The sequence below is a fragment of the Lonchura striata genome, chromosome 6 (assembly GCF_046129695.1).
Source record: "Lonchura striata isolate bLonStr1 chromosome 6, bLonStr1.mat, whole genome shotgun sequence".
Taxonomy (NCBI): Eukaryota; Metazoa; Chordata; class Aves; order Passeriformes; family Estrildidae; genus Lonchura; species Lonchura striata.
In genome coordinates, this window is record NC_134608.1 from 68545517 (window position 1) to 68571379 (window position 25863).

General features: G+C 51.3%; 2 protein-coding genes across 2 annotated transcripts in view; one reads left to right on the forward strand and one right to left on the reverse strand.

The window, feature by feature from the left end:
* The window catches only part of LOC144246437 (uncharacterized), a gene marked incomplete at its 5' end in the record, with an annotated part of 88342 nt that extends 86264 nt beyond the window's left edge, over positions 1-2078 (forward strand). The window contains 2 exons of the mRNA XM_077783830.1: positions 118-225; positions 1839-2078. Coding sequence (XP_077639956.1) covers positions 118-225; positions 1839-2005 — 275 coding nt within the window. The remainder of the gene's footprint in view (positions 1-117; positions 226-1838) is intronic.
* Positions 1-25863, reverse strand: part of LOC144246561 (uncharacterized) — a 1050450-nt gene that overhangs the window by 375565 nt on the left and 649022 nt on the right. Inside the window, exon 10 of the mRNA XM_077784471.1 lies at positions 13194-13355. Within this exon, the coding sequence (XP_077640597.1) occupies positions 13194-13355 (162 nt within the window). The remainder of the gene's footprint in view (positions 1-13193; positions 13356-25863) is intronic.

Here is a 25863-nt window from a genome sequence, read left to right on the forward strand (position 1 = left end):
ACTCCTCGCATATGTACTTGGAAATGATTCCATGTATGTCCAGCACTGCAATAAAATACCCTTCTTTCCAGCTTTAATTAGTCGAGGAGCCGTCTGTCCATGCTTCAGTGCATCAGTGGATTCACACACAGGAGAGGCCCTTCTGCTGCCCTGAGTGCGGGAAGGGCTTCAAGCACAGCTCCAGCCTCGTCACCCACAGGCACATCCACACCGGGGAGAGGCCCGGTGAGTGTCCTGTGTGTGGGGAGAGATTCTCCAGAAGCTCTCGCTTGACCCAACACCGAAGGAGGCACCATTAAGGGAAGCCCTGCGAGCACCCCCAGTCCCAGTGTCACCCCCTTTCCTGCCCACAGAGCTCCTGAGCCAGCGGCGGCCGCAGCCGCTCCCCGTGGCCTTGCACAGGACCCCCTGTGATGGGGCAGGGAGGATTCGGGGAGGATTTGGGAGGATTTGGGGAGTGTTTGGGGAGGATTTGGGAGGATTTGGGAGGATTTGGGAGGATTTGGGGAAGATTTGGGGAGGATTTGGGGAGGATTCGGGGAGGATTTGGGGAGGATTCGGGGAGGATTTGGGGAGGATTTGGGGAGGATTTGGGGAGGATTTGGGAGGATTGGGGAGGGTTTGGGGAGGGTTTGGGAGGATTTGGGAGGATTTGGGAGGATTTGGGGAGAGTTTGGGAGGATTTGGGGAGGATTTTGGAGGATTTGGGAGGATTTGGGGAGGGTTTGGGAGGATTTGGGAGGATTCGGGGAGGATTTGGGGAGGATTTGGGGAGGATTTGGGAGGATTTGGGAGGATTGGGGAGGATTTGGGAGGATTCGGGAGGATTTGGGGAGGATTTGGGAGGATTGGGGAGGATTCGGGAGGATTCGGGAGGATTCAGGAGGATTGGGGAGGATTTGGGAGGATTTGGGCCGTGGCGGGGCGGGTCCGGCCGGGACCGCTGGTCGCTGCGGGTCTGCCCAGCAACTGGTGAGTCATCAGCCGCGCTGTCTCTGATTGGCTGAGGGAAGGCGGGAGTAGGAAAAGGATCGGGAGAGATCCCGCCCCGAGCACCAGCACTGGCAAAACAGTCCCAGCCCGGGCACAGGGAGGGAATTTATTACCATCCAAATCACAGCAGGAGAAGGGAAAGAAATCTCTCCAACACCTTCCCCCCACCCAACAGGGATCACCCAGACCAGGGGTTATCAATGATGGAGAGTCGGGGGCATGTGAGTTGGGATCAGAAGCCAATTTTATTGAGTGTACCAGGTGTTTATATAGAGTTTCACTTGTATGGTGCTTATATAGGGCTCTGGTTTTGGTAACAATTTCCCATTGGTTACACTTCTTTATGACATCACATGACCTGGTAACATTATTTTATCACTATGTCTCACAATATGTTTCTTGGTCACTTCTTGCCCAGGGAGACTTTCTCTGTCTGTCTCTGCCATGGTTTCTGCTCAATCAGGCAGAAGAAGAAGATATCAGGCCCCTTTATCAGTTCCACTGTACTCTCTGGTTTGTTCCCCATACCTCCCCCTATCTGTTCAAACAAAAATACATTCTTAAGTGATTTGTCTATTAATTTTTTCACACAATATAAAATACAAGGAATAAGCATAACAATACATAATATAATCCTAATACATATAAGCCTATTTTAATTAAATTTCTTATCCATCCACCAAGTCTCCAATCCCCCAGAAGCTGATCTAGCCCTGTAAGCCCTGATACCACTGGGTAATCATAACCATTTTCCCAAGGGCATAAGTCTGCTAGAGGTTAAACAGGTGCTGATGTGGTGGCGAGGTCCTGTTCACAAGGGTTCTCTTCCAATGTTGATGTTCAAGGTGAATCTTCAAGTGATGCAGTCAAAGAATCTCAAAACGCCTTCACATTGTTTGCTGGAATCCACTTGGAACCATTCTCTGTGGACATGCAAGCAAAACCTCTACCCCAGCCTGGTCAGAGAGAAAGCCAGGTAAACTTTCCTAGGAATTGTTCTGGGGAGTTTTGAGAAGGCTGAGAGAAAGAATTAAAGCAATCTTGCAGCTGGTGTTTTGAACAGTTGTTTTCTTATAAGATGTTTACTAAAGGGTGTTTCCTTAATTAGCCAATCATGTGAGGTGTGTTGATTAAAGGACCAGTCAGGTCGGTGTTGGAGCAGTGTATAAAAAGGAATGGGTTCCTAAAAAAATTAGTATTAGTCTCCTGGAGAGAGTTAGACTTTATGTGTCGCCTGACTCTTGTTCCTGACTCAGTGGTGACACCAGGTGACATCAGGTGACCTAAGGATAAAGCCCCAATATCTTACCAGATCCTGGATCCTTCACTAAGGCAAGGGATTTTTCCTTTTGTTGCAATTGTGAATTACAATTAAAATGTCAAACAATCAGGGGTTGGGGTCCATCAAAGATCATTTCAAGAAGTTGAACACATAAAAGGCTTTCTGCAGTCTCTCGGAAGGGTTGTCCTCTCTGGCCCCCCCTTTCTATTGTACCAGGAGACGCTTGAGGGAGCCATGAGCCCATTCAGTGACAGATTGGCCTTTTGAGGAATGAGGAATACCTGTTTTGTGCATACTTCCCCAAAGGCAAAAAAGGTAGCAACTCAGCAGGAGGTATAAGTTGGGCCATTGCCTTTACTTCAGGTGGTATACCCAGAGTTACAAAAGCAGCAGTGAAGTTCTAGAGACATCTTTAGCCGTTTTCCCTGAACGGGCTGATGCAATGTCTTGGTTTGAAAAGACAGGAGTCTGTGTAGGAAGGCAAGACCCTCCTGTGAAATGGAAAAGGTAAACCCCCCTCCCTCCGAATTACCACAATTTCAAAATTAAAAGGCTCTCAAGCAAAGATATGGGAATGGGAATAACAGTTCTTTACTAGGAAAAAAACTGAATTTAAAAAAATGCAATTAGTACAAACAAAACTAGTGATGGAGTCAGAAACCTGACACCCTGAGGAGTCAGGGTGTTGGTAATAGTCCAGTTAAAATGGTGGCTGCTCCTCCTGGAGTGGCAGATGAAATGCTGCTGAAGCGGTGATCTCTAGAAGGGTGGAGCTTTCTCTGAAGGTCTGGTAGTAGTTGGGCCTGGTCTTCCTCTGGGAATCCAGCAGAGAAGAAGCTGCTCCTCGGGGAATCCAGGGAAGTGTCTGCCAGTGTCTCAAAAAGTGCTGATTTTATGCAGGTAGGAATGCTTGGCTCCTCCCTCTGGGTGGAGCATCTCACAATGGGATGATGTAACTTTACTGGTCATGCAGTGAGTTATTCAATGGTCCATGAACAGAAGATATCTCTCCGGAGGGAGACATTGTTCTTGGAAGAGATAAGAAAACTGCCCACCCTCCAACAGATGGCAAATAGAATACATGCTGATCTTACAAGCCAGGACACCCCACATCCCCATTGTCCCCATTGTCCCCAGTGTCCCCCTACTGTCCTGATGTCCCCAATGTCCCCGATGTCTCTGATGTCCCCAATGTCCACCCGTTATCCCTGATGTCCCCCCAAATGTCCCCACATCCCTGATGTCCCCCTATTGTCCCTTATGCTCCTGCATTGTCCCCATGTCCTCAGTGTCCACCCATTATCCCCGATGTCTCTGATGTCCCCAGTGTCCCCTCCCCATTGGCCCAAATATCTCAATGTCTCCAATGTCCCCATATTGTCCCCATGTCCCCCAATGTCTCCTATGCCCCCGCACTGTCCCCATGTCCCGAGTGTCTCTCCGTTGTCCCCACATCCCTGATGTCCCTGATGTTCCCACATCCCTGATGTCCCCCCACATCCCCATTGTCCCCGATGTCCCCAGTGTCCCCCCACATCCCTGATGTCCCCACATCCCAAATGTCCCCCTGTTGTCCCTGATGTCCCCGCACCCATGACGCCCTGTCCCACTCCTCAGTGTCCCTGTTGGTGTCCACGCGGACGCCGCAGACGCGGGCGCTGCTGGGGGCGCCGGGGCGGCTGCACTGCGCCTTCGCGCCCCCGGCCGAGCCCTTCACGCTGCAGTGGCTGCGGCACCGCCACGGCGCCACGCGGCGCCTGCTGGCCTTCGACTCGGCCGCCGCCCGCCGCACCGAGGCCGCGCCGGGGGTGCTGCTGTTCCTGGGGGGCCAGGGGAGCCCCCCCGGCACCGCGCAGGTGAGGGGAGGGGAGGGGCTGCGGAGCCCTGCGGGGACAGCGGGGGGCGCCACCGAGCGGGGGGGGTGTCGGGTCGTCCTGGCCGCCAGGGGGCGCTGGTGGGAGTGGGCGGCCTCAGTCCTCCTGGCCACTGGGAGGCGCCAATGGACAGCTGTGGTCCTCCTGGCCACCAGGGGGCGCTGCAGGCATGGAACTGCTTTGGTCCTCCTGGCCACCAGGGGGCGCTGCAGGCATGGAACTGCTTTGGTCCTCCCAGCCGCTAGGGGGCGCCACTGGCAGTGGGTGGTTTTGGCCCTCCCGGCCACCAGGGGGCCCCACTGGCACGGGAACAGCCTTGGTCCTCCCGGCCACCAGGGGGCGCTGTGGGCATTGAACAATTTTTTGACGGTTTTGGGAGCATATTTTGTGGCTTTTTGGGAAGTCCTGGGGGGTTTGGTGGGTGATTTTTGGGGGGTTTGTGGGGCGGGGGTTTTGGGACATTTTTTGGGGTTTTTTGGGGGAGTTTTGTGGGTGATTTCTGGGGACTTTTTTTGTGTGTTTCTGGGAGGGTTTAGTGGGTGATTTTCATGGGGTTTTTGGGAGCATTTCTGGGGTATTTTTCAGGTGTTCTGGTGTGATTTTGGGCACAGAATGGCCGTGGTCCTCCCAGCTGCCAGGGGGCGCCACTGAGGCCGAACGTTTCCTCGGTCCTCCCAGCCGCCGGGGGGCGCCAGGGAGGTGTCGCTGCAGCTGCCGCCGCTCTCGGGGTCGGACGACGGCGCCTTCGTCTGCTCCGTGAGCGCGCCCCAGGGCAGGTGCAGCAGGTGCTGCGGCTGCACGTGATTGGTCAGTGCCGGGAATGGGTGGGGCCGGGGCTCCCAGTATGTCCCAGTCCCTCCCAGTCCCTCCCAGTTTCCCCCAGTCACTCCCAGTATCCCCAGCTCACTGTCCCGTGTCCCAGCCCCTCCCCGGGTGTCCCTGCTGCCGTCCCGGCTGTCCCCGGGGCTCCCGGCCGAGCTGTGCTGCGACGCCGTCGGCTTCTTCCCGCTGGACGTGGAGATCCACTGGGAGCACCGCGCCCACGGACACCCCAGGCCACGCTTGGGGGACACTGAGGGGGACACCGAGAGAGACACCTTGGTGACCACCCTGGGGCCCGGCTGGGATGTGCCACACCGGGTCACTGTGGTGGTGGCGGGTGAGGGACACATGGGGACATCAGGGATGGGGTTTGGGGACAACTGGGGACATCAGGGATGGAGCTTGGGAAACCTGGGGACATCAGGGACAGGGTTTGGCCACAGCTGGGGACATCAGGAACGGAGTTTGGGACACTTGAGAACATCAGGGATGGGGTTGGGGACACCTGGGGACATCAGGGATGGGGTGTGGATGGTCTTGGGACACCAGGACTGGAGCTGGGGACACCTGGGATGGGGTTTGGGACATTGAAGATAGAGCTGGGGACACCAGGACGGAGTTGGGTACATCAAGAGTGGGGTTGGGGACAGCTGGGGACATCGGGAATGGGGTTTGGAGGGTCTTGGGACAGCAGAGATGCCTGGGGACACTGGGGACAGGGTTGGGGACATCAGGAATGGGGTTGGGGACAGCTGGGATACGGCTGGGGACAGCTGGGACGGGGTTGGGGACACCGGGGATGGGGTTTGGGACACTGGGGACAGGACTGGGATCTCCTAAGGGACATCAGGAGCAGAGCTGGGGACATCGGGGGGTGGCCGGTGCCACCAGGACGGGCTCGGTGCCACCCGGGGGTGTCGGTGCCACCCGGGCGTGTCGGTGACGTGTCCCCAATGTCCCCACAGGTGCCACCAGGCCCAGCGTGGAGAACATGTCAGGGATGGGCCTGGTGGACATTTGGGGAGGTCTGGGGAGGTTTGGGGACATCTGGGGACATCTGGGGATGTTTGGAGACATTTGGGGAGTTTGGGGACATTTGGGGAGGTTTGGGGATATTTGGGGATATTTGGAGAGTTTGGGGACATTTGGGGAGGTTTGGGGACATTTGGGGAGTTTGGGGACATTGGGGACACCGGTGGGGTTGGTGGCACTGGAGGAGTTTGTTCCAGTTTGGATTTTAAGGTTCTTTTTTAAAGCATTGATTAAAAAACCCAAAGCACGAATTTAAAGTCATTAGAGAACCAATTACCCAGCTCCAATTGTTCACTGGATTTTTTTTAAAAAGCAATTTTAGAAAAGTTCCGTTTCCCATTTTATTGATTTTTCATCAAATCTTCGCTTTTGTCACGGGAGAGAGAAGGGCAAAAAAAGGAGAAAAAAATGGGGAAAAAAGGAAAAAAAAGGAGATTTCCATTCCCATTGTTCCTTCATCTCCACACATCCAAATCAATAGCAGAGAGTTAGCAATGATCAATAGTAGGGAGTTATCAATAATCAAGTGAGTTATCAATAATCAATAGCGGATTATCAATAATCAATAGCAGTGAGTTATAAAAAATCAATAGCAGATTATCAATAATCAATAGAAGGGAGTTATCAATGATCAATAGCAGGGAGTTATCAATAATCAATAGCAGGGAGTTACCAATAATAGAAGATTATCAATAATCAATAGCAGGGAGTTATCAATAATCAATAGCAGTGAGTTGTCAATAATCGATAGCAGATTATCAATAATCAATAGCAGGGTGTTATCAATAATCAATAGCAGGGAGTTATCAATAATCAATAGCAGCGCATCATTCAATCGGCATTTTTCACAAATTACAAAGAAATCAATCCAAGATTAATTATTGATCATTGATTATTGATAATTGATTATTAATTATTAACCATAACAAATAAATTTATCCAATATCAACTATTGATTATTAATTAATCAATATTTAAGAGAAATAAATTCAGTAGTAATTATGAATTCTTTATTATTACCAGCATTGCAAAGAAATAGACCCAATATCAACTATTGATTATTAATTAATCAACACTAAAAAGAAGTTGATCTATTATTAATTATTAAGGATTAATTAATAAATATTACAAAGAAATCTATCCAATATTAATTATTAATTATTGATTATTAAGAATTAATATTACACATAAATTAATACTGTTATTAGTTATTTATTATTAATCAATATTACAAGGAAATCAATCCTATATTATTAATTATTATTAATATTACAAAGTAACAAATCCAATAGTGTTAATCAATGTTAAAAATAAAATAATCCAATATAAATTATAAATTATTAATCAGTATCACAAAGGAATCAACCTATGTTATTCGATATTAGTAATTATTAATTATTAATCACTCGATATTACAGAAACTTTTATCCACTCTTTATTATTATTTATTATTAATCAATGCTACAGTGGAATCAATCCAATGTCAATTATTTATTATTAATTAATCAATATCACAAATTAATAGTTCCAGTATTAGTTATTAATTATTGATTATTGATCAGTGTCACACAGGAATCGATCCAGCATTAGTTATTGATTATTGATTATTGATCAGTATCACACAGGAATCGATCCAAAGCTCGTTCCCGTGTAACGTTTCCCGCTCGCCGCGAGCTCTGAAAGTGCTGATCGCGGGTCTGTAAAATCACAAACTAATCACTAATTACACAAGTTAATTAATAATAAACTAATTATTACACAAGTTAGTTAGTAATAAATAACTAAACAAGTTAATTAGTAATGAAATAATAATTATAATAGCGATAAAATCGGAGCAATAAAAACGTGGACAATGAGGGTCAGGACACCACAAGATGATAAAAAATGAAGAATTTTGGACACCCAGGAGTTCTTGGGCACTGTGAAAACACCGATCAGTTGTTCTTGAAATGTTAAAAGTTTATTAATAATAAAATAGTTATTAAAATATGAAATAAAAAATTAAAATAATAAAAATAATAAAATTAAAATACAAAATAAAATCAGAGTTATCAAAATCTGGACAATGACATTTAGGCCACCACAAGGCGATAAAAAGAAAATAATTTCGGATGCCCGGATGTTTTTGGGCACCGTGAAAAATGCCAGTCTGGTTCTTTAAAATATTTTAAAAATTACTGATTCAAACAAGTTAATTAGTAATAGAATAGTTATAAAAATAGCAATAAAGAGGAGTAATAAAAATTTGGACAATGAGGGTCAAAGCACCACGAGATGATAAAAAATGAAGAATTTTGGACATCCAGGAGCTTTTGGGCACTGTGAAAACACAGATCAGTTGTTTCTGAAATTTTAAAAGTTTCTTAGTAATAAAACAATTATTAAGACATATAAAAATAAAAATAAAATAATAAGAAATAAAATAAAATAAAATTTAAAAATAAAATCAGAGTAATAAAATGTGGATAGCGAGGGTCAGGCACCATGAGACAATAAAAAATTAAGAATTTCAGACATCCAGGAGTTTTTGGGCACTGTGGAAAATAACAATCAGTTGTTTTTTAAATTTTAAAAGTTTATTAGTAATAAAATAGTGAGTAAAAAAAAAAAAGTAAATAAAATCAGAGTAATAAAAATGTGGACAATGAGGATGAGAACACCACAAGATGATAAAAAATGAATTTTGGACATCCAGGAGTTCTTGGGCACTGTGAAAAGCACCACTCGCTGGTTTTTGAAATTTAAAAATTTACTAATTCAAAAAGTTAATTAGTAACAAAATAGTTATAAAAATAGCAATGAAATCGGGGCAATAAGAATCTGGACAATGAGGGTCAGGACGATGACAAGACAATAAAAAGTAAGGAATTTTGGACATCCGGATGTTTTTGGGCACTGTGGAAAACACCAGTCAGTTGGTTTTTAAAATTGTAAAAGTTTATTAGTAATAAAACAGTTATTAAAAACCAGCGATAAAATCAGAGCAATAACAATGTGGACAATGAGGTCAGGACAGTGACAAGACAATAAAAAGCGAGGGATTACGGACGTCCGGATGGTTTGGGCACTGAGCTGCCAAAGCCACGCCTTGAACAAGGAATAACCCTAAAAGCAGCAGCCTGTTGCATATTCATCGATCTCATGCATGATGCATAAATCCTGTCCAGCCACAGAACCCGGAGCAGTGGCAGCCTCTTCTCAATCCCGCGGCGCCCGCAGGGCTGAGCGGGGCACGGAGAGTGAATTTCCTTTAATCAGGGAGCCCTTGTGGCAGCACATTGCTCTGCCTCCCAGCATTTTCCACAGAGGAGCACAGAGGGAAACGAAAGAGAAAACAATTTCTGTTTCTGCTCCTTGTTTTAGCATGTGGAACGTGTTTGGAGAATTGTTTAACGATTTGTTACCCAAATTGTTGTGGGGTGGTTGCTGGGTTGGGTTCTGGTGAGGATCGTTTGAGCCTGGGGCCAATCCAACCCACCTGGGGCTGGAATCTCAGAGAGGGTCACGAGTTGTGAGGAGTTAGATTTGGGAGTTAGAAAAAGCAGTTTGTAGTTTTAGTGTCTCCTTTAAACAGTATATTAATCTATATTAGTATAGTTCTAATAAAGAAACCATTCATCCTTCTGAGCTGGAGTCAGGCATCGTCATTTCTTCCCCCCGGCTCGCCTGCATTTACAATAAGCTGTAAATTCTTTTTCTCTGGAAGATTTCGGTGTCCTGCGGCTGCCGTCCCAGTGCAAGTACCTCATTCCTTTCTTCCCACGCACAGAGTTTCTATTTTAACCACAAAAGCTCCGTTTTAACCACAAATCTACATTTACCCTACCATTAAAATGTTAATACAGCACTACTAATCAATGTAACATAATATAAATCCTATTCAATATAATACTTGCAAAAGCCAACCATAAAATATGCATTTTTCACAGAGGACATCCCGAGGCTGCTGCAGGGACAGCAATGTCACCGCTGTGACATCGTCGGGGACGGTGACATCATCAGGGACATCGCTGCTGTCACTTCTCCCCCCTCCCCAAACCACACTGGATTTGAGATGAATTCGGGGAATTTTCTGGGAATTTTCATTGCAATTGTCCCAAATGCTGATGGGAATTCCTGGGGTGACGTCACTGGGGACACTTGGGGACATTCTGAGGACACTCTGGGGACACTGATGGGGGTGGCGGTGGGTCAGGGGCTGAATGAGCCCCTCGGTGCCTTGCAGCAGAGCCGGGTTATAAATGACAATAGAATAATCAGCTTTTGAAATTCTGTATTGCCTTCTGCACGTTGTTATTGAGCATGAGGATTTTGCTGTGGTACTTGGTATTGATATTGATTACTGATAATTCCTTGCAGCTGCTCGCTGGTACAATAAAATCAATCCGTTTATGTGTGCAGCATATAACAAATTTACTGCTAGAGTAATAAACAGATATTATATCATAGGCCTTAATATATTAAAAATAGATAAACATTAAATAGATCAATAATAAATACTGGAATAGAGACTATGTAATGTTAAAATGCTTTTGTGTGACTGACTCAGGTGTAAAACAATTCAGTTGTTTCCCACATCTGTGGACCAGCCTCACCAGGTGATACCAGTGACACAAAGCTCAGAAGAATTTATGAATTTATCAGGGGGCCTGAAACAACAGGGTGGAACCATGAGAAGAAATCAAAAATATCAACTTAATCTACAGAATGTCCTGCAGACAAGTCAGAGGTGAGACCCAAACACGAGTTCCTGGGAGACCCAAACCTCCCAGGAGTGTTTGAATAATGTCAAAACTCAGGAGTGTGTTCCTGGCCCTGCAGTGGAACCGGATCCGGAGAACGAAGGGTTAAGTTGAGGGCGAGTTCTTTGGCCAGCCCCAAAACCCTTTTTTATCCCTGATTAAACTTTGTTTAGTAATCCCTTAGTGAACTTTGTTTTTCACACCCGGCTGGGATTTGGGGGAGCCGGGGGGGTCCCTGGACAGCCCCCGCTGCTGAGCACTGACCCCCCCTCACCGAGCACCGGGACCCCCCAAAAACCGCACCCGCACCCCTTCAGTGCCCCCGACCCCCCCGAGCACCGGGCCCGGACCCCCTTTGTGCCCCCCACCCATCACGGGGGTTCCGCCCCCTCCCCTTTGACCCCCCCAGAGCCGCGGGACCTCCGGGAACAGCGCCGGGAACGGGGGGGCCAGGGATGTGAGAATTGGATTCGTAAAGGATTCCCAAATCCTGGCAGAAAGCTCACACTGCCTTGGACTTGTCCATGCAAACTCTGAGATTTTATTGTGCCAGCGAGCAGCTGCAAGGAATTATCAATAATCGATATCAGTATGAGCACCCGAGCAAAATGCTGGGGGTCAATAGGAACCTGCAAAAGGCAACAGAGAAATGCCAAACCCAACAGAAAAAGCAGAAAAATGCAAACGGCAACAGGGGAATGCAAAAGCCTTCTGAGTGCTCTCAGAATGTCCCCAGGTGCGGCTGGTAACGTCATCCCAGAAACTCCCATCAGCATGTGGGACAATGCCCATGAAAATTCCCAGAAAATTCTCCGAATTGGTCTCAAATCCCGCGCGAGGAGGGGACTGGTGACGCCAGCGCTGTCCACCAGGATGTCACTGTCCCTGATGGCATCAGAGCGGTGCCATCGCTGCAGCAGCCTGGGGAGATCCTCCACGGCTTTTTGGCACCGCTGGGCCAGGGCGCGCCTGCTGGGGCCACCGGGGCCGCCGGAGCCACCACAGGGACTCAAGAGGAGGTCATGGATGTCCCCAAGTGTCCCCAGCAGGTGATCCTTGCCCAGGCAGGCACTGGCATCCCACAGCTTCTCAAACTCAGCCACTTTGGCCACCAAGGCCTCAGGGACATCGGGGGACGCCTTCTTTGTCCCCTCCAGGATGGCCTCGATGTCCCTGAGCCGGCACTGCAGCTCCTCGGGGAACCACCTGCCTCCTTCACACTCTTCCACCAAGCGCTCCAGCGGCCCCAGGGCCACCTGTGCCCAATGTCCCCTTCTGGTGGCCACCATGGCTTGGCTGCTGGCCACCACGGCCTCTCCCACGGCCTCGTTGGTGGCCGCAGCCACCTGGGCCTTGTGCGTGGCCCTGCCAAGGCCCTCTTTTCCCTGCCCAGGGACACCTTCAGCTGCTGGGCTGTGGCCACCAGGCTGCTCCCAGCTGTCCTCCTGCGGGTGGCCACGTTCTGCAGGTCCCCGGCCCAGATGGCAGCGATGGCCGCGTCCCAGCGGGCGTCGCGGAGCTCGGTGGCATCCCAGGCCAGCAGGGCCCGGCTGTCCTCGAGCCTGACCACCAACTCCTGCCAGGCCCAGGCCGCAGCTCTCACATCGGCCCAGGTGGCCCCTGGGGTGGCCCCAAGCACGGCCAGGGCCTGGCCCAGGGAGGGGACACCACGGTGGCCCAGGGAGGTTACACCGCCCTGCTCCAGCGTCTCACCGAGACTCCAGGTGAAGTTCCTCAGGTTCACGTGCAGGGACTCTGGGGACATGAGCTGCTGCTCGTCCCTCTGTAACCTGGTCACGGTGGCTGCCACCTCACCCAGGGTGGCCACCACATTCACCAGTGACTCCAGCTGATATGGGGACACCTGGGGAGGAGACAGGGGTGGTGTCACAGACCTGCTGGCACTTGTGGCCTCCTGCGGTGGCACCAGTGCCCTCCCAGGGTCCCCTTTGTCCCCTCCCTGGAGGGCTCTGCTGTCCCCTCTGTCCCTTTGTCACCCCCTCATCCCCTCTGTCACACCCCTGCCACCCCCCACTGTCCGCTCTTCTTGCCCATGGAGACTTAAACTGTGTCTGTGTCTCCCACAGTTTCTGCTCAGTCAGGCCTCAGATATCAGGCCCCTTTATCAGCTCCATTGCTTTTCTCTCTGTTTTATTCTCCATACGGGGGCACCAGGGCTCTGCCCAACAGGGGTCACTGGGGATCATCCAGCCCGGATCCTCCCATGGGGAATGGAGCTGCAGCAGCGCACCAAGCTCTTCCCTGACCCTCTTCCCTCACTCAAAGCTCTTTCCTCACTCGGGGCACTCACAGGGCTTCCCTTAGTGGTGCCTCCATTGGTGTTTGGTCAAGGTTGATCTCTGTGTGAAGCTCTTCCCACACTTCCCACACTCGTAGGGCCTCTCCCCGGTGTGGATGCGCCAGTGCACAGTGAGATTGGAGTTGTGCTTGAAGGCCTTCCCGCAGTCGGGGCAGCGGAAGGGCCTCTCCTCTGTGTGAATCCTCTCATGTATGAGGACAGCAGAGCTGGTCCGAAACCTCTTCCCACACTGGGGACACTCATAGGGCCTCTCCCCAGTGTGGATCCTCTGGTGCTGGATCAGGTGGGAGCTCCGGCTGAAACCCTTCCCACATTCCAAGCACTTGTGGGGCTTCTCCCTGCCATGAGGCTTCTCCACCAGCTCCGAGCTCCGCCTGGACCTCTGCCCGCCTTCCTGGCTCAGGGGGGCTCTTTCCTCCCAGCAACTCCCTGGGCTGGGTTTGCAGCTCCTCCTCCTGCAGCATCTCCGGGACTTTTCCTCCTCCTCCATCCAGCCACGGCCTGGAAATGAAAACTCCTGGTTTGGGGAAAAAACAAGAGAAGAGCACCTTGGACTGGAGGTTCCTCCTTGCCCAAGTTCATCCCAGGAAGTCATTGGGAATCTTGTGTCTCTAAGAACCTCCAAAACACCAAGATTCAGCCCAAAAATCCCACAAACTTCAAGACACAGATCAAAAACTCCCCAAACATCACAAGTCAGCAAAAACCTCCTCCAAAACAGGAAGATTCAGCTGCCACATAAAACCAAAGCACCAACATTTAGCCCAAGAAAGCTCAGAAACAAGAAGATTCACCCCGTGAAAATTGTGGATCCCCCTCCACAGTCACCTGCTGCTTGTGGGGGGAGCAGCGCTCCTGGGGCTGGGGGGAGGCTGCAGACACAGGGAGGGGTGGAACCTTCTGCTGCTTCCTCTTTCTGCTCCTCCTCCTCCTCCTCCTGTGTCTCTGCTCTTCCTCACACTCCTCTTCCTCCTGCTATTCCTCCTTCTCCTGCACAATCCCACCCTCTCATGCCACCTGCACCGTTTGACCATTTTGTTCCTCAAGCCTGCTTCTCCTTCCCTTCTCCTCCTGCCCCCAGGCCCAGCACCCACTGCCGGCTCCCTCTTCCCCCCAGCCCCACAGCATCCCAGCGCAGGGGCAGGGATGGAGCTGGGGCAGGTCGGGCTGGGGCAGCGCTGGGCTCTCGGCCGCTCCCGCCCGCACTCGGTCCCCACTGCAGCCGCTCCCGCCAGGACAGCGCGGGGGGGCCCGGCCTTGGCGCTGCCCCACTCCCACCTCCCCAAATTCCCCTCGCGGGGCCATGGGGCCGAGGGGGGGCGCAGGTGGGTCCAGGTGGGGAACGCGGGGAGCTGCGAGTCTGCCTGGCAACTGGTGAGTCATCAGCGCCGCGGGCTCTGATTGGCTGAGCTCTGCCCGAGCCCTGGGGCTGCAGCACAGAGGGGACACCCTGCTCCAGGGGGGATGTCCCACAAACGGGGGACCCCATGGAAGGAACCACAGGAAAGTGTCTTTACAAACAGATGCTCTGAATCTGCTCGGAGATAGGGCCAAAGAACTTTTATGTTAGGAAGTGACAGGAGAAGACATCGGTTTCAGAAAATTTTACTCATTGATGACACAGACTGCTGCTCAGCCAAGGTTCTGCTCTATTCATGAACTTCCAGAAGAACAAGACTTAACAGAGCCATGAATATCGTTTGCTATATGAAAGCATGCAGTATATAAAGGTGGGTATGTAATAGGTGGATTGGGAAGTCTGTACCTCCCAAGTACTTCAGCCAATGGGGAAAGCAGAGGGAGATGTGGCCAGGAGAATTAGGATGAAAAGGAAGCTGTGTCCTCAAACAATTGGAGAGATCCCATGAGGACGGTCCCCTACTCTTTCCCATTTTCAGGAAATAAATTATTTTATAAGATTCGTCTCTCTGCTCTGTGGACAGAATCCTCTGGTGATGTCAGTTTTCCTGCAAACCCTGGGGTTCATCCCAAATTCCTTCCACCCTCCGGGGCGGGCAGGGAGTGCAGCTGAAGGTGCCTCACCCACTTTGGGTGATCGGCTCCCTTGGCTGGTGGCGGCACCGGGGATTGATTGGGGGCCCGGGAGTGACCAGGAGACAGACGAGTGACACATCAGGGGGGTCTGTGAAGAGTCAGCAGGGAGAGAGCACTGAAAATCTCATCAGTGAGTGCCCTGGGATCTTTGGGGACTGAACATGGCAGGGCACCCATGGAGGGGAGAAAAGGGAAAGCCAGGAAGGGGGCCTGGCCAAAGGGATGATGATCCCAAGATGTCTCTGAAGGGTCCCTTGGGAGAATGTTGAGGTAGTTTGCACATTCCCCCAGAGGTAATTAAGGACATGGACACCCAGGGAGGCAACAAGGAAAGTGGAGAAGGCATTTAGACAACAGGGGATGGATGGTGTTCGTGTCCTGGGAAGGAATCAGGTGAAGGGGAGTGTGCAGCAATATGGTTCAGGCAAGAAGCAGCAGGAGGAATCTGTGTGGTAAGAAAAAGGATGAGGGAAAAAAGGAGGAAGAGAAAAATACTCTGGATTGGGATGTTTTTCCACAGAGTCTTAACCTCACAATTTGCCAGCTAATATTTTGAATTCCCAGTTGCCCAGACAGGAAAAGCAGGAGGTCAGGATGCCAGGGGTTTCTCTGCGGTGGCAGCGGCAGCACCGGGCGCAGAGGTGCGGCACCGGGAGCACGGGCTGGGGCCTGTGGGGAGCTGCGGGGCCGGGCCGGGGCTGTGGGGCAGCCGGGGCTCAGCGCCGGGCGCTGCCTGACCCCACCAGCCCCGGGCAGGGCCGGCAGTGGCCCCCGGCCCCCAGGAGGCTGCGGGACGCCCCGGCCGCTGCCCGGCCCCGGGGAGCTGCCGGCCCTGCCCGCCGGGGGGGCCGCCTTTGGACACTGCGGCAGGACAGGCACCGGCTCTGCCACACGGGCTGGGCAGGGACCCTGAGCACAAGGGGGAACACAAAGGAACAGCTGGGAAATGCAGAGTGCACATGAAGGATCAGGATTTGCTGTTCAGGATTTGCTTTGGGTCCCTGCAGAAAGGAAAGGTTTTGCAGAAAGCTCAGCAGCTCTCAGAGGATGAGCACCCACAGGCAGTGACCGGGGCTGCAGGAGTGGCACAAGAAGCCCTGCAGCACTTGGGCACAAGGGCACAGCAGCTGAAGGCAAGAAGGGATGAGCAAAAGGCCAAGCTGAAGGCAAAGGCCACGGCAGAGTTCCCACAGCCCCTGAGGGATCAACCCCAGGGCCCAAGGGGGCCCCAGCACCCAGGGCATGACGGGGTCGGCCACAAGCACCTGGCAGAGGCATTGCCCTCCTGGCCAGGGCAGAGCCCACCCAAACAGCCCCTGGGAAGGAGTCAGGGCTCCAGCTGCAGCCCACAAGGACACTGCAAGCACAGACAGCAGCACCCTCAGCAGGAGCAAGTCCACCCCTGCATGGACATGGATTGTCAGGGCTCTCTGAGCTCCCATCCCACCGGGGACCCACCACACTGGAGCCCTGGAGAACATTCAGGCTGCGTCTGCATCCAGAGGAGGCCTCTCCTGATGGACACAGGGGCCTCTCCATCCACTTGGAATCTTACACCTAAGGGGGGAAAACTGTAAAGGAATGTTTTCATTATTAAGGGAATAAATGGGAAAGCTGAGCTGGTGTTATTTGTTCAATCACTATTAGGAGCTGTGGGGGATAGGTTTGAAATAAACTAAATTCTTTTTCTTCCTACTCTGATTGTAATTAACTAGGAAGGAATTTGATGGTGGCATTGTAGTATTGTAAAAGGTGATACAGAGGCTATTGCTGCTGTACCTTTGTGTCAAATGTCTGGCAAGGCCTATGCTGAAGTTGAAATGTAAACTTTAAGGAATTTAGAGATTTTAAAGGAGCTAAGGTTTTAGTTAGAAATAATCTTTACTAGCATTAATTAAAATAATAATAATAAATGAGTAGACTTGATGAAGTTAGGAGTTAGTAGTTAACTAATAATTGATTGCTTGTCAGCACAATGTTTAGCTAGCTGGTTTTAATAATGAAGAATATAGAAACTGACAAATAGCTTTTAGGAACATAAGACAATTGTGGGCCTCCTCTATTCTGAAACCAATTGAAGACAAGGAATGGGAGTTCTACCAAGAGTTCATTTGTCATATTTGCATTGAAAAGGTAGAAAGGTCAGAAGGAGGAAGACTTCATTTACTTCCTCATTTTGGGACCCCGACCCATGAAAGGGACCACTGACCCATTTCAAGGGACAAACTACACATGCTTAATAGCTTTTGGAGTGATTAGTATACGAAGCGGGGAATGGGATGTACCAAAAATATGAATATGTATTTGTATTTTGTGTATTCAGTACTTGTATGGATAAAAAGACGCTGTAATCACCTGCAAGGTGCGGTGTGTATTTGGGAGCGATCCCGCACGATGCCCGGCATTGAATAAACACACACTTTCTAACTTTAAACTGTTAGAGAGTTTTTGCCCGTCACAGTTGGATATCGGTACTAGATCAATATCCATAATTTTTCAATAAATCAAAGTGAACCCAGAGGTGTGGGCAGACCCAAAGGGAAAATTTGATATGAAGTCTCTCCAAATTACTTGGAAGCAACCAGGACAAGTGGTGTCTAAAAGCAACACCCTGTTCCAGGGGAGGGAAGGAAGGGCTCACAGCCTGGTATGGAGTCCCTGCTAAAGGCAGTGCTTTGAGAGCCAGGGATGTCTCCCTACAGCACTCCTATCCTGCACTCAAGGAATCAGATGGCTCCAATGAGGAGGACAAGAACAAGTGCTAGACAAAGCCCCTCTGAAATGGCTGAATTTTCTGGCTAAAAGTCATATCTTGAGTATTTGAAAAAAAATTGCAAATGGTGGAGAAAAAGGTTAAATATATGGGACATAATTTGACTGAAGGATTGACCCAGAGAGAGTCTAGGCAATTTCAGATGTAAAGAAGTAAACTAAAATAAGGAAAAGACCAAAACGAGCTGCAACAATTCTGAGAATTAAAACACAAATACACAACGTGGATTGAGGATTCTATGTTCCAGCCAGAACATTGTAGGACTTTTTAACCCCAGACAGCCTCCATGCTGTGGTATGGACAGGAGAAAGTGAGCAAAACTTGAGAAAATGAACAACCAAAACTATTGATGCCTCAGCTCTGGCTCTTCCAGACTCAGAAAAGAAATTGGAATTGTAGGTGAATGTTCAATAGGGCCATGCCAAAGGAATCCTTGGGCCAAAATGTTTCACCCAGTGGCCAGAGTGGCCTCATTGGCTGCAAAATTGTGCAGCCACAGCTTCAATGGGAACCGAGGCCCAAAACCTGATGACAACAGGATCTCCAACTGTTCCAGTCTGCCATCAAGTTCAAGCTTTGATAACCAAAAGAACCTCGCAGTGGATGAGCAGTGCTCGGTTATTACAGTGTGAAACTTGTTCAGTGGCACAGGAGGGTTCAGAACTGAGGACAGGGGAAGGGTTTAACCCAGCCTCCTGTTTGAACAGCCCACAGAGGGGCTGGGAAGAAACCCAGCACTGCATTCAAGTGACACGGCTCCAGACCCAGCCTGGGGGAGATTCAGGAGACATTGCCTGGCCTGAGGCAGAAAATGTCTTGGTGGATGGCTCTTCAAGGGCAGCAGAATGGAAAAGAGTTCCAAAACACGCTGTTATTGAGGAAAGGGAATCAGACAAAGCACAGGTTACCCCCATGGTCAGCTCAACCGGCACAGCTGTGTGTGCTTGTAAGAGCCTGGCACTGAAATGTCCTGAGCAGGAAGGCTTCAATATCTTCTGGTGACATCATCTCACATAACAGGGGGGCAAAAAGCAATTCTGATTGCTGGGCAACCACTGGATCACTTATTAAGGTATTTCTAAAAGACATAATTCCAACAAAAGGGATTGTGGAAGCAACAGACTCAGAGAGCAGAACTAATTTCAAAGGAAAGATCCTCCAGGGAGTTATGGCAGCTTTAGGAATACAATGGGACCTCCATACCCCTGGAACCCCTAGAGCTCAGGCTGGGTACAAAGAATGAATGGGGAAAGAAAGAAACACCTTTGGAAGCTGGGGATAGAAACCAAGATGCCATGGGTACGGCTTTTGCCACTGGATTGGGCAAGAAGAAGAGCCAGAGCCAGAGCAGATATTCAATTATTTCCCCTTGCAATTGATCTCGGGAATTCCTTACCCTGGGAATTCTCCACCTAGTGCAGGGTGGAGATAAGGGATGCACATTTAAAGCAGTCTGTGGCCAGAATCCTGTCTCTGGTGCAATCTCTCCCCCAGGAAGCTGGGCTGGCACAGAGCCTGCCTTGGCACTTTGCTGTTGCCAACATCCAAGCAGGACATGGGCTCTGCCTAAGGAGTGCAAAGCAGCACCACTGGTGGCCAAGTGGCGTGGCCCATGCCAAGGGGCCCCGAGGCCAGAAACAGCCGCCAGCACAGCTGAACACGGGGGGACCCCTCAGCCTGGGCTCCAGGTCTCTGCAGCCCCGGAGATTTGCACTTCCCGCCTGCAGCAGGAGGATGGGAGGCCCCCCTGAGCCTGCACTGAAGGCAGCGCAGCAGCAGCCAGGGCTCCACAGCGGGGCAAGGCCCTGGGCCTGCCCACACCTCCTCTGCTGAAATCCTCGGCCTGGCCACCCTCCCTGGGCAGCTCCAGCCACCGGGGCCAGCCCTTGCTGCCACTGCTGCAGCTTCAGTGCTCGCTGGGCCTGCACTGCCACAGCTGCTGGGGAGACACCGGGACAATTCCACTCACTTACACTCACACTCACACACTGCCCTGCCTGCCACTGCATCCATGGAAAATAGATCAGCTCATAGACTTGAACATTGTTAACCTTTTATTTCTCTACTCAGGCTTGCTTTGCCTTGGCCTTAGGGAAACAAATGTTAAAGGTTTTGTTAAGGGATGTTACACCACTCAGTGGAGATGAGTTTAACATCTCAACACACTGGGAATGGCCCAAAAGAGACCCACAAAGACAACGACCAGCAGCAAAACATCAACCCCAGCAGCAAACAGCAACCAACACCTACACCAGACACTGCCCCCGGCAGGGCTGCAGACACCTGGTCTGCAAAAGCCTGAGAAGGAAATCCAGCACTTCCCACCTCATTAACAGCACAAGCAAAGAAATCCGGGCCCAATAGGAAACCAAATACTAAAAACTGCACAACTTGAAACTACAGAATATTAAACCAGTGGATTTAGATTGCTTCAGACTGCACAAATTTGGGGAAAATCGAGTAAAACCCACATGTAATGGAACTATTTTCTCTGCACACCTGGGCGATGTGGGAATGGAAAGATTTTTGTTGCATATCCTGGCAAGAATCAAGGAATGCCTTTAACACTAAAAAGATTAGTGAAGTTTTTCTTTTTCCTGAAGTTTCAATGCAAAGTTTAGAGCATTAGAGTATTTTTTTATTACTCATACTTCTATGTAGCTGGTTAGGTTTGGGTAAAGAATGTGAGAATGAGTTTTTCTTCCGAGGGGAAGTAAAAAAAAACTGAATCACCTTGGGATTTTTTGTCTATGTTTTTGCATAGCAGTAAAATACACCAAAATTTTGATCTGGGTTTCTCGAAGTTCACTTTTAGGCTGCATGACTAGAAGAGATTTAAAGTGAGCCCTTAATGTTTAAACAGGTAGCCTGGACAGGAGCTTTAGACATGCAAATTAAGACTGCTGGGGCAAAGTGGGGACAATGTACCTGGCTCTTCTTGCCTGGGGCAGGAATTGGCTGATTCCCTCTGCCCCTCACCCCAAGCTCTGCCTGCTTGCACAGATGGAATCTGCACAGCTGAAGGCAGAGCCCATGCTGAGGATCTCTGACTCTGCAACAGAAATGGCTGAAGCTGCAAAGGGAAACAGCAAATGGAGAATGTTGTGAAAACTTCACTAAAATATGGGGGGGATCATCCCTCTGCCCACTCCAACATCTGCTGTCACTGTCTGTGCTGTACAGGGTGTATCACAGCACTGGGGCTTTTCCTAGAACAAGTTCAGGGAAATCAGTTGGAATTCAAGTATTTGATGATGTAATTAGAAAAAAGCGGTCAATTGATGGAGCCCCAGCTGAAGGGAGCACCCAAAAATGGGGAAAAGATGAATGGCCACCAAAACAAATCCTACAACACCATGGATCAGCCCCTGAGAACCCACACCAATTCATATCAGGAGTCAGAGAACCCATTTATCATTTCAATGGCATCATTAGATTACAAGCTGTCCTCCTTATAAGAACCAACCAGACAGCTCCAGCTCCTGACCTTCCTGCTGACCAATCCACTGAAATGAGAAACACAACATTTCACCAGGGGATGGGATCAGATTATCTGTGAGCAGAAAAAACAGGAGTTTGTGGAAAACTAAATGACTCAAACTGCTGCTGGTAAAGAGATGACAAGGGAAAAGTGGTGAAAAAGCTAACAAAGGAAATAGGAGAGCAGTTTATGTATTGGTCAAACATGGAAAGGATGGATATAGGACACAGTTTCGTGGCTCCCTGGCACACCAGGGGTCAAACGAATGCTGCTTCTTCTCTTCTGTGCTGCAGCAACTCTCATCTTTTTACCATGCTCCACACCTTGGCAGTGCAGCTCATCCAGCAGCTGAGCCAGGGCATGCAGGTGGCAGCCAGGCCTCCTGATCCACAAACGGCTACAAAAGGACAGGGAATGAGGGCACCGAGAATAATCCCAAAACCAAAGAGGACCCGGGAAGGACAAAACAGAGTCAAGGAGTGAATCTGCGTGGAGATAGGGCCGGGCACTTGTAGATAAGGGGAGAAACCATCAGTTCCAATAAATGTTACACATTGACGCAGACAGCTGCTCAAAGTCCCGCCACATTCCCGAACTTCGAGGAGTAGAACAAAGACTTAACAGAGCCATGAATATCGGCTGTTCTACAAAAGGAGGGTGCACATTAACGAGGACAGGCAGCAGGCGCATCGGGAAGTCGGAACCTTCCAAGGAACTCAGCCGGTGGGCAAAGGCAGAGGGAGATGCGGCCGGGAAAATGAGGATAAAAAGGAGGCTGCGGGCTACAGCCACGGCAGAGAGCGCACGGCAAATGCCCCACGGCCTCTGCCCCTGCTCGGCAATAAAGTCACTTTGACAGGACTCCTCGCTCTCCGCCGGGCACACGAACCTCCGGCGACGGGAATTTCCCCGCCCGCTCCCGGCCGCGGGGCAGCCCCTCTGTCCTACCCACAGCAGCCGGGCCGAGCCAGCGCTGCTCCGGCAGCGGCTCCTGCCCGGCCCCGGCGGGAAGGAGACCGCGGGCAGCCGCTCCCGCAGCGCCCTCAGCCCGGGGCCGGCACGGGCCGGACACGGCACCGGCGAGCCGCCGGAGCCCCCTGCCGCCCCCTCCGCCCGCAGCCGGCCCCGAGCCCCCGCAGAGCCCAGCGCGGCTCCCACCTGCGCCGGGGCCGCCTCCGAGCTCCGCCGCCGCCGCCTCACCGCGCTCCGGCCGCTGCCGCCGCTGCCGGGCCCGCGCAGCCGCTCGGCCAATGGCGGCGCTGCGCGGCCACGGCCGCCCTCAGCCCGCCGCCGGGGCCGCGCCGCGCCCCGCTCCCACCAATCAGCGCGCCGCAACCGCGACTGACGGCACCGGCGGCCAATGGCAGCGAGCTCGGGGCGGGCTCTGCGCACGGCCCCGCCTCGCCCCGCGCTCTCGGCGCCCCCGGGCTGCGTGAGGGGAAAGCCGGAGATGAGGAACAGCCCCGGCACGGGCCCGGGCCGAGCCGGGATTGAGCTGCCCACACAAACAAACTTCTCCGCGCCTCCCGCCACGGCTTTCCCGGCCCTGCGCCTCCCGTGCCTCCGCCTCTGCGGGAAGCCCAGGAGCCTCACTTCTCCTGCCCCTCGTTTGCGCATCCGTGCTTCGCTTTGATTTCCCCCAAAAAGGGAAACCTGCCCCAAGCCCTGTGGGTGGGTGGGGCAGGGGAGAGATTTCTGGCAGAAAACTCCAAAGACTCGGAGCAGGAGAAGGAGAAGTCAGTGCAGAGCCTTAAATGCAGCTTTCCCCACGCCTCCCTGCTCCCAGCTGCACCTCCTCCCCCGGCAGGGCAGGAGACAGGGAATGGGGCCATGCTCAGCTCATCCCCCGGGGCTTCTCCCTCTGCTCAGGGACAGGAGTCGTTCCCTGCTGCACCCTGCGCTCTCTCCCGGCCGAGACTTCTCCAGGAACTTCTCGGAGCGGAGTCCATCCCCTGGGCACAGCCCCCTCCGAGTGCTGCAGCGTGGGTCACTGTGCCACGGGCTCAGTCCTGCCAGGACAGGCTGCTCCAGCGGGGCCCCTCTGCCCGCGGGCTCACAGCCTCCTCTCAGGCATCGCCGAGCTCCAGCCCGGCTCCTGCAGGGGCTGCAGGGGATCTCTGCATCCCCACGGACCTGCAGGGGATCTCTGCATCCCCATGGACCTGCAGGGGGATCTCTGCATCCCCATGGACCTGCAGGGGATCTCTGCATCCCCATGGACCTGCAGGGGATCTCTGCATCCCCATGGACCTGCAGGGGATCTCTGCATCCCCATGGATCTGCAGGGGATCTCTGCAGCCCCATGGATCTGCAGGGGGATCTCTGCATCCCCATGGATCTGCAGGGGATCTCCGCATCCCCATTGTAATATATGTTATGGAATAATTTGTGCTTATGTAAAATATACATCAAGTCAGTTGTGCTTGTAGAAAAATATTCTTAAAGTTCTATATGGCCAGTGGCTGCAGCCGGGGCTGGAGAAACCACAGCTGGAAGAGAAAGAAAGACCTAATTTACAAATGAAAAAAGGTAGCTGGGTGCAGAGATGGGCTCTTTCCGGGGACAATCCAGGAGACACCCAACGTTTAACCCCTGGTCTGCCGGGGAGCCAGGAAACCAGGCACACGGGCACCCCGCCCTTCCAGCTGCTGAGGAGGCTGCTGGACTGTGCTTCAGCAGAGGAGATGGAATGTGGCTTACCACTCTGTCCTTCTCTAAAAACGGAGAATGGGTCAGGAGGTTTGAGCTCTGAGCACACAGCAGCCTGGCCCAGGCACAGGCCGTGGTGGGACAGGGGCACAGGAGCCTTCTGTGACTGACCGTGGCTCTCTGGTTTCTCTCTGCAGGCTGCCAGCTCCTCATGCCATGGAAACGGCCCCACTCGGCCTGCCAGTCTGGGAGGGCTGGAGGGCTGTGTAACTCATTTGCTGTCAAAAATAAATTGTGTTTTTTTTGTCATTGTCATCATCAGAATATTTCTTTCATCCTTTTCCAAGTTTTTGGCCCCTCCAGGGTAATATTTTTGTGTCCTTCCTCAGACAGTTGATGGCATTTGGATATGGGGGTAAGCAATGTGAAAAGTTCAACAACAGCTCCAGTTGCCAACTGCAGCAGCCCCTTCAGGAGCCCTGAGCTACCAGCGAGGTCTACGTGTGCCTTGCAAAAGGGAGTGGTTTGCAGCGATGGGGTTGTTGCCCTGCTGCAAAAGCTGGGAGCAGATCAGAAGTGGCAAAATGCCATTTTGGCTCAACCCCCATCCAGGTTCTTTATCTTTTCCCTCTGCTCAGTGATAGGCAGACAGGGCTGGATCCAGCGAGGTTCAAGTTCTGGGTGCTCCCTGGCATCAAAGGGATCAACTAAACTCTTGTATGCAGTGACTGCAATAGGGCTACTGAAGGAAAAAAGGGAATGTCATGAGATGGGGAATCCTTCTTGTCTCCTTTGTCTCCCCAGGAGCCCCTTGGGAAGGGAAATACCCACTGGGTTTATCTGACTCCTTCCCAGCCAGCCTTTCCCTTGCTCCCGGGTCTCATTTGCTCCGCAGGATTCACCAGCTCGCTCAGCTCAGAGGAGCTCTCAGAGGAGAAAACGCTGCCTGGCGTGGGGCTGCCTGATCCCTGTCTCACCTTGATTCCATTTGCCCCCTCCCTGCCCCATCCAAGAGACCAAAGGATCCCCCACAGCCCCACGGTCCTGCAGCAGATCCCGGCACGTTCCCTGCTCCGCTCCTTGGTGCCCTGGGAGGCTCCAGAGCCCTCCCTGTGTGCGGGACAGCGGCTGCAGCACCGCTGCGCCCGCGGGCGAGCAGCGCCCAGGAGCAGCTGCGCCAGCTCCGAGCCTGAAGGGAATCCTCAGCGCACACAAATGACAGCTGGCACTTCAGGGGCTGGCAGGAGAAGCTCAACCCATCTGCTCGCTGCCCTTCCCAGCCATGGCCACGCTGGTGCAATTGGAAGAGTCGCCCCTGCCCAGGAAGCTCTCAGGTCGAAGAGAGGAGCAAAAGCCACGGGTTTCTGAGGTGTTAGCTGCCACTGCCTCTGGTTTTCCTTCCAATTCCTAAGGGGTTTTGACTGGTTTTACCATTTCAACACTTTCTGTGTAGAATGCTTATTTTATGATTGGCTTTTCTCAAATGTTACAATGAATATTATATGTGTAATGTTAGAAAGTTATGCTGTATTCATTCTCTTAAGTAGTGTGTTAAATAGAGTTTTAGGTAACAACATAATATTAAAATAGAAACTCTGCGATGTAGGATTTTTTTACTTGCCCAAGCAAGAGATGAGATAATCAATAAACTCTTCACACAGGGATGGCGGTGACTTGGGGCACATAAAGAGTTACAACCTCCTTATCAGAAAAGACAAACATTCTTCCATCTTGTCTCCATCTTTATGGAAGCACCAGGATTAAGGGAAAGAAGTTGACAAAATCCAGAAAAGTTCCTAATTTGCAAGGAATTTCTGCATCATGTATGAGATACATGAAT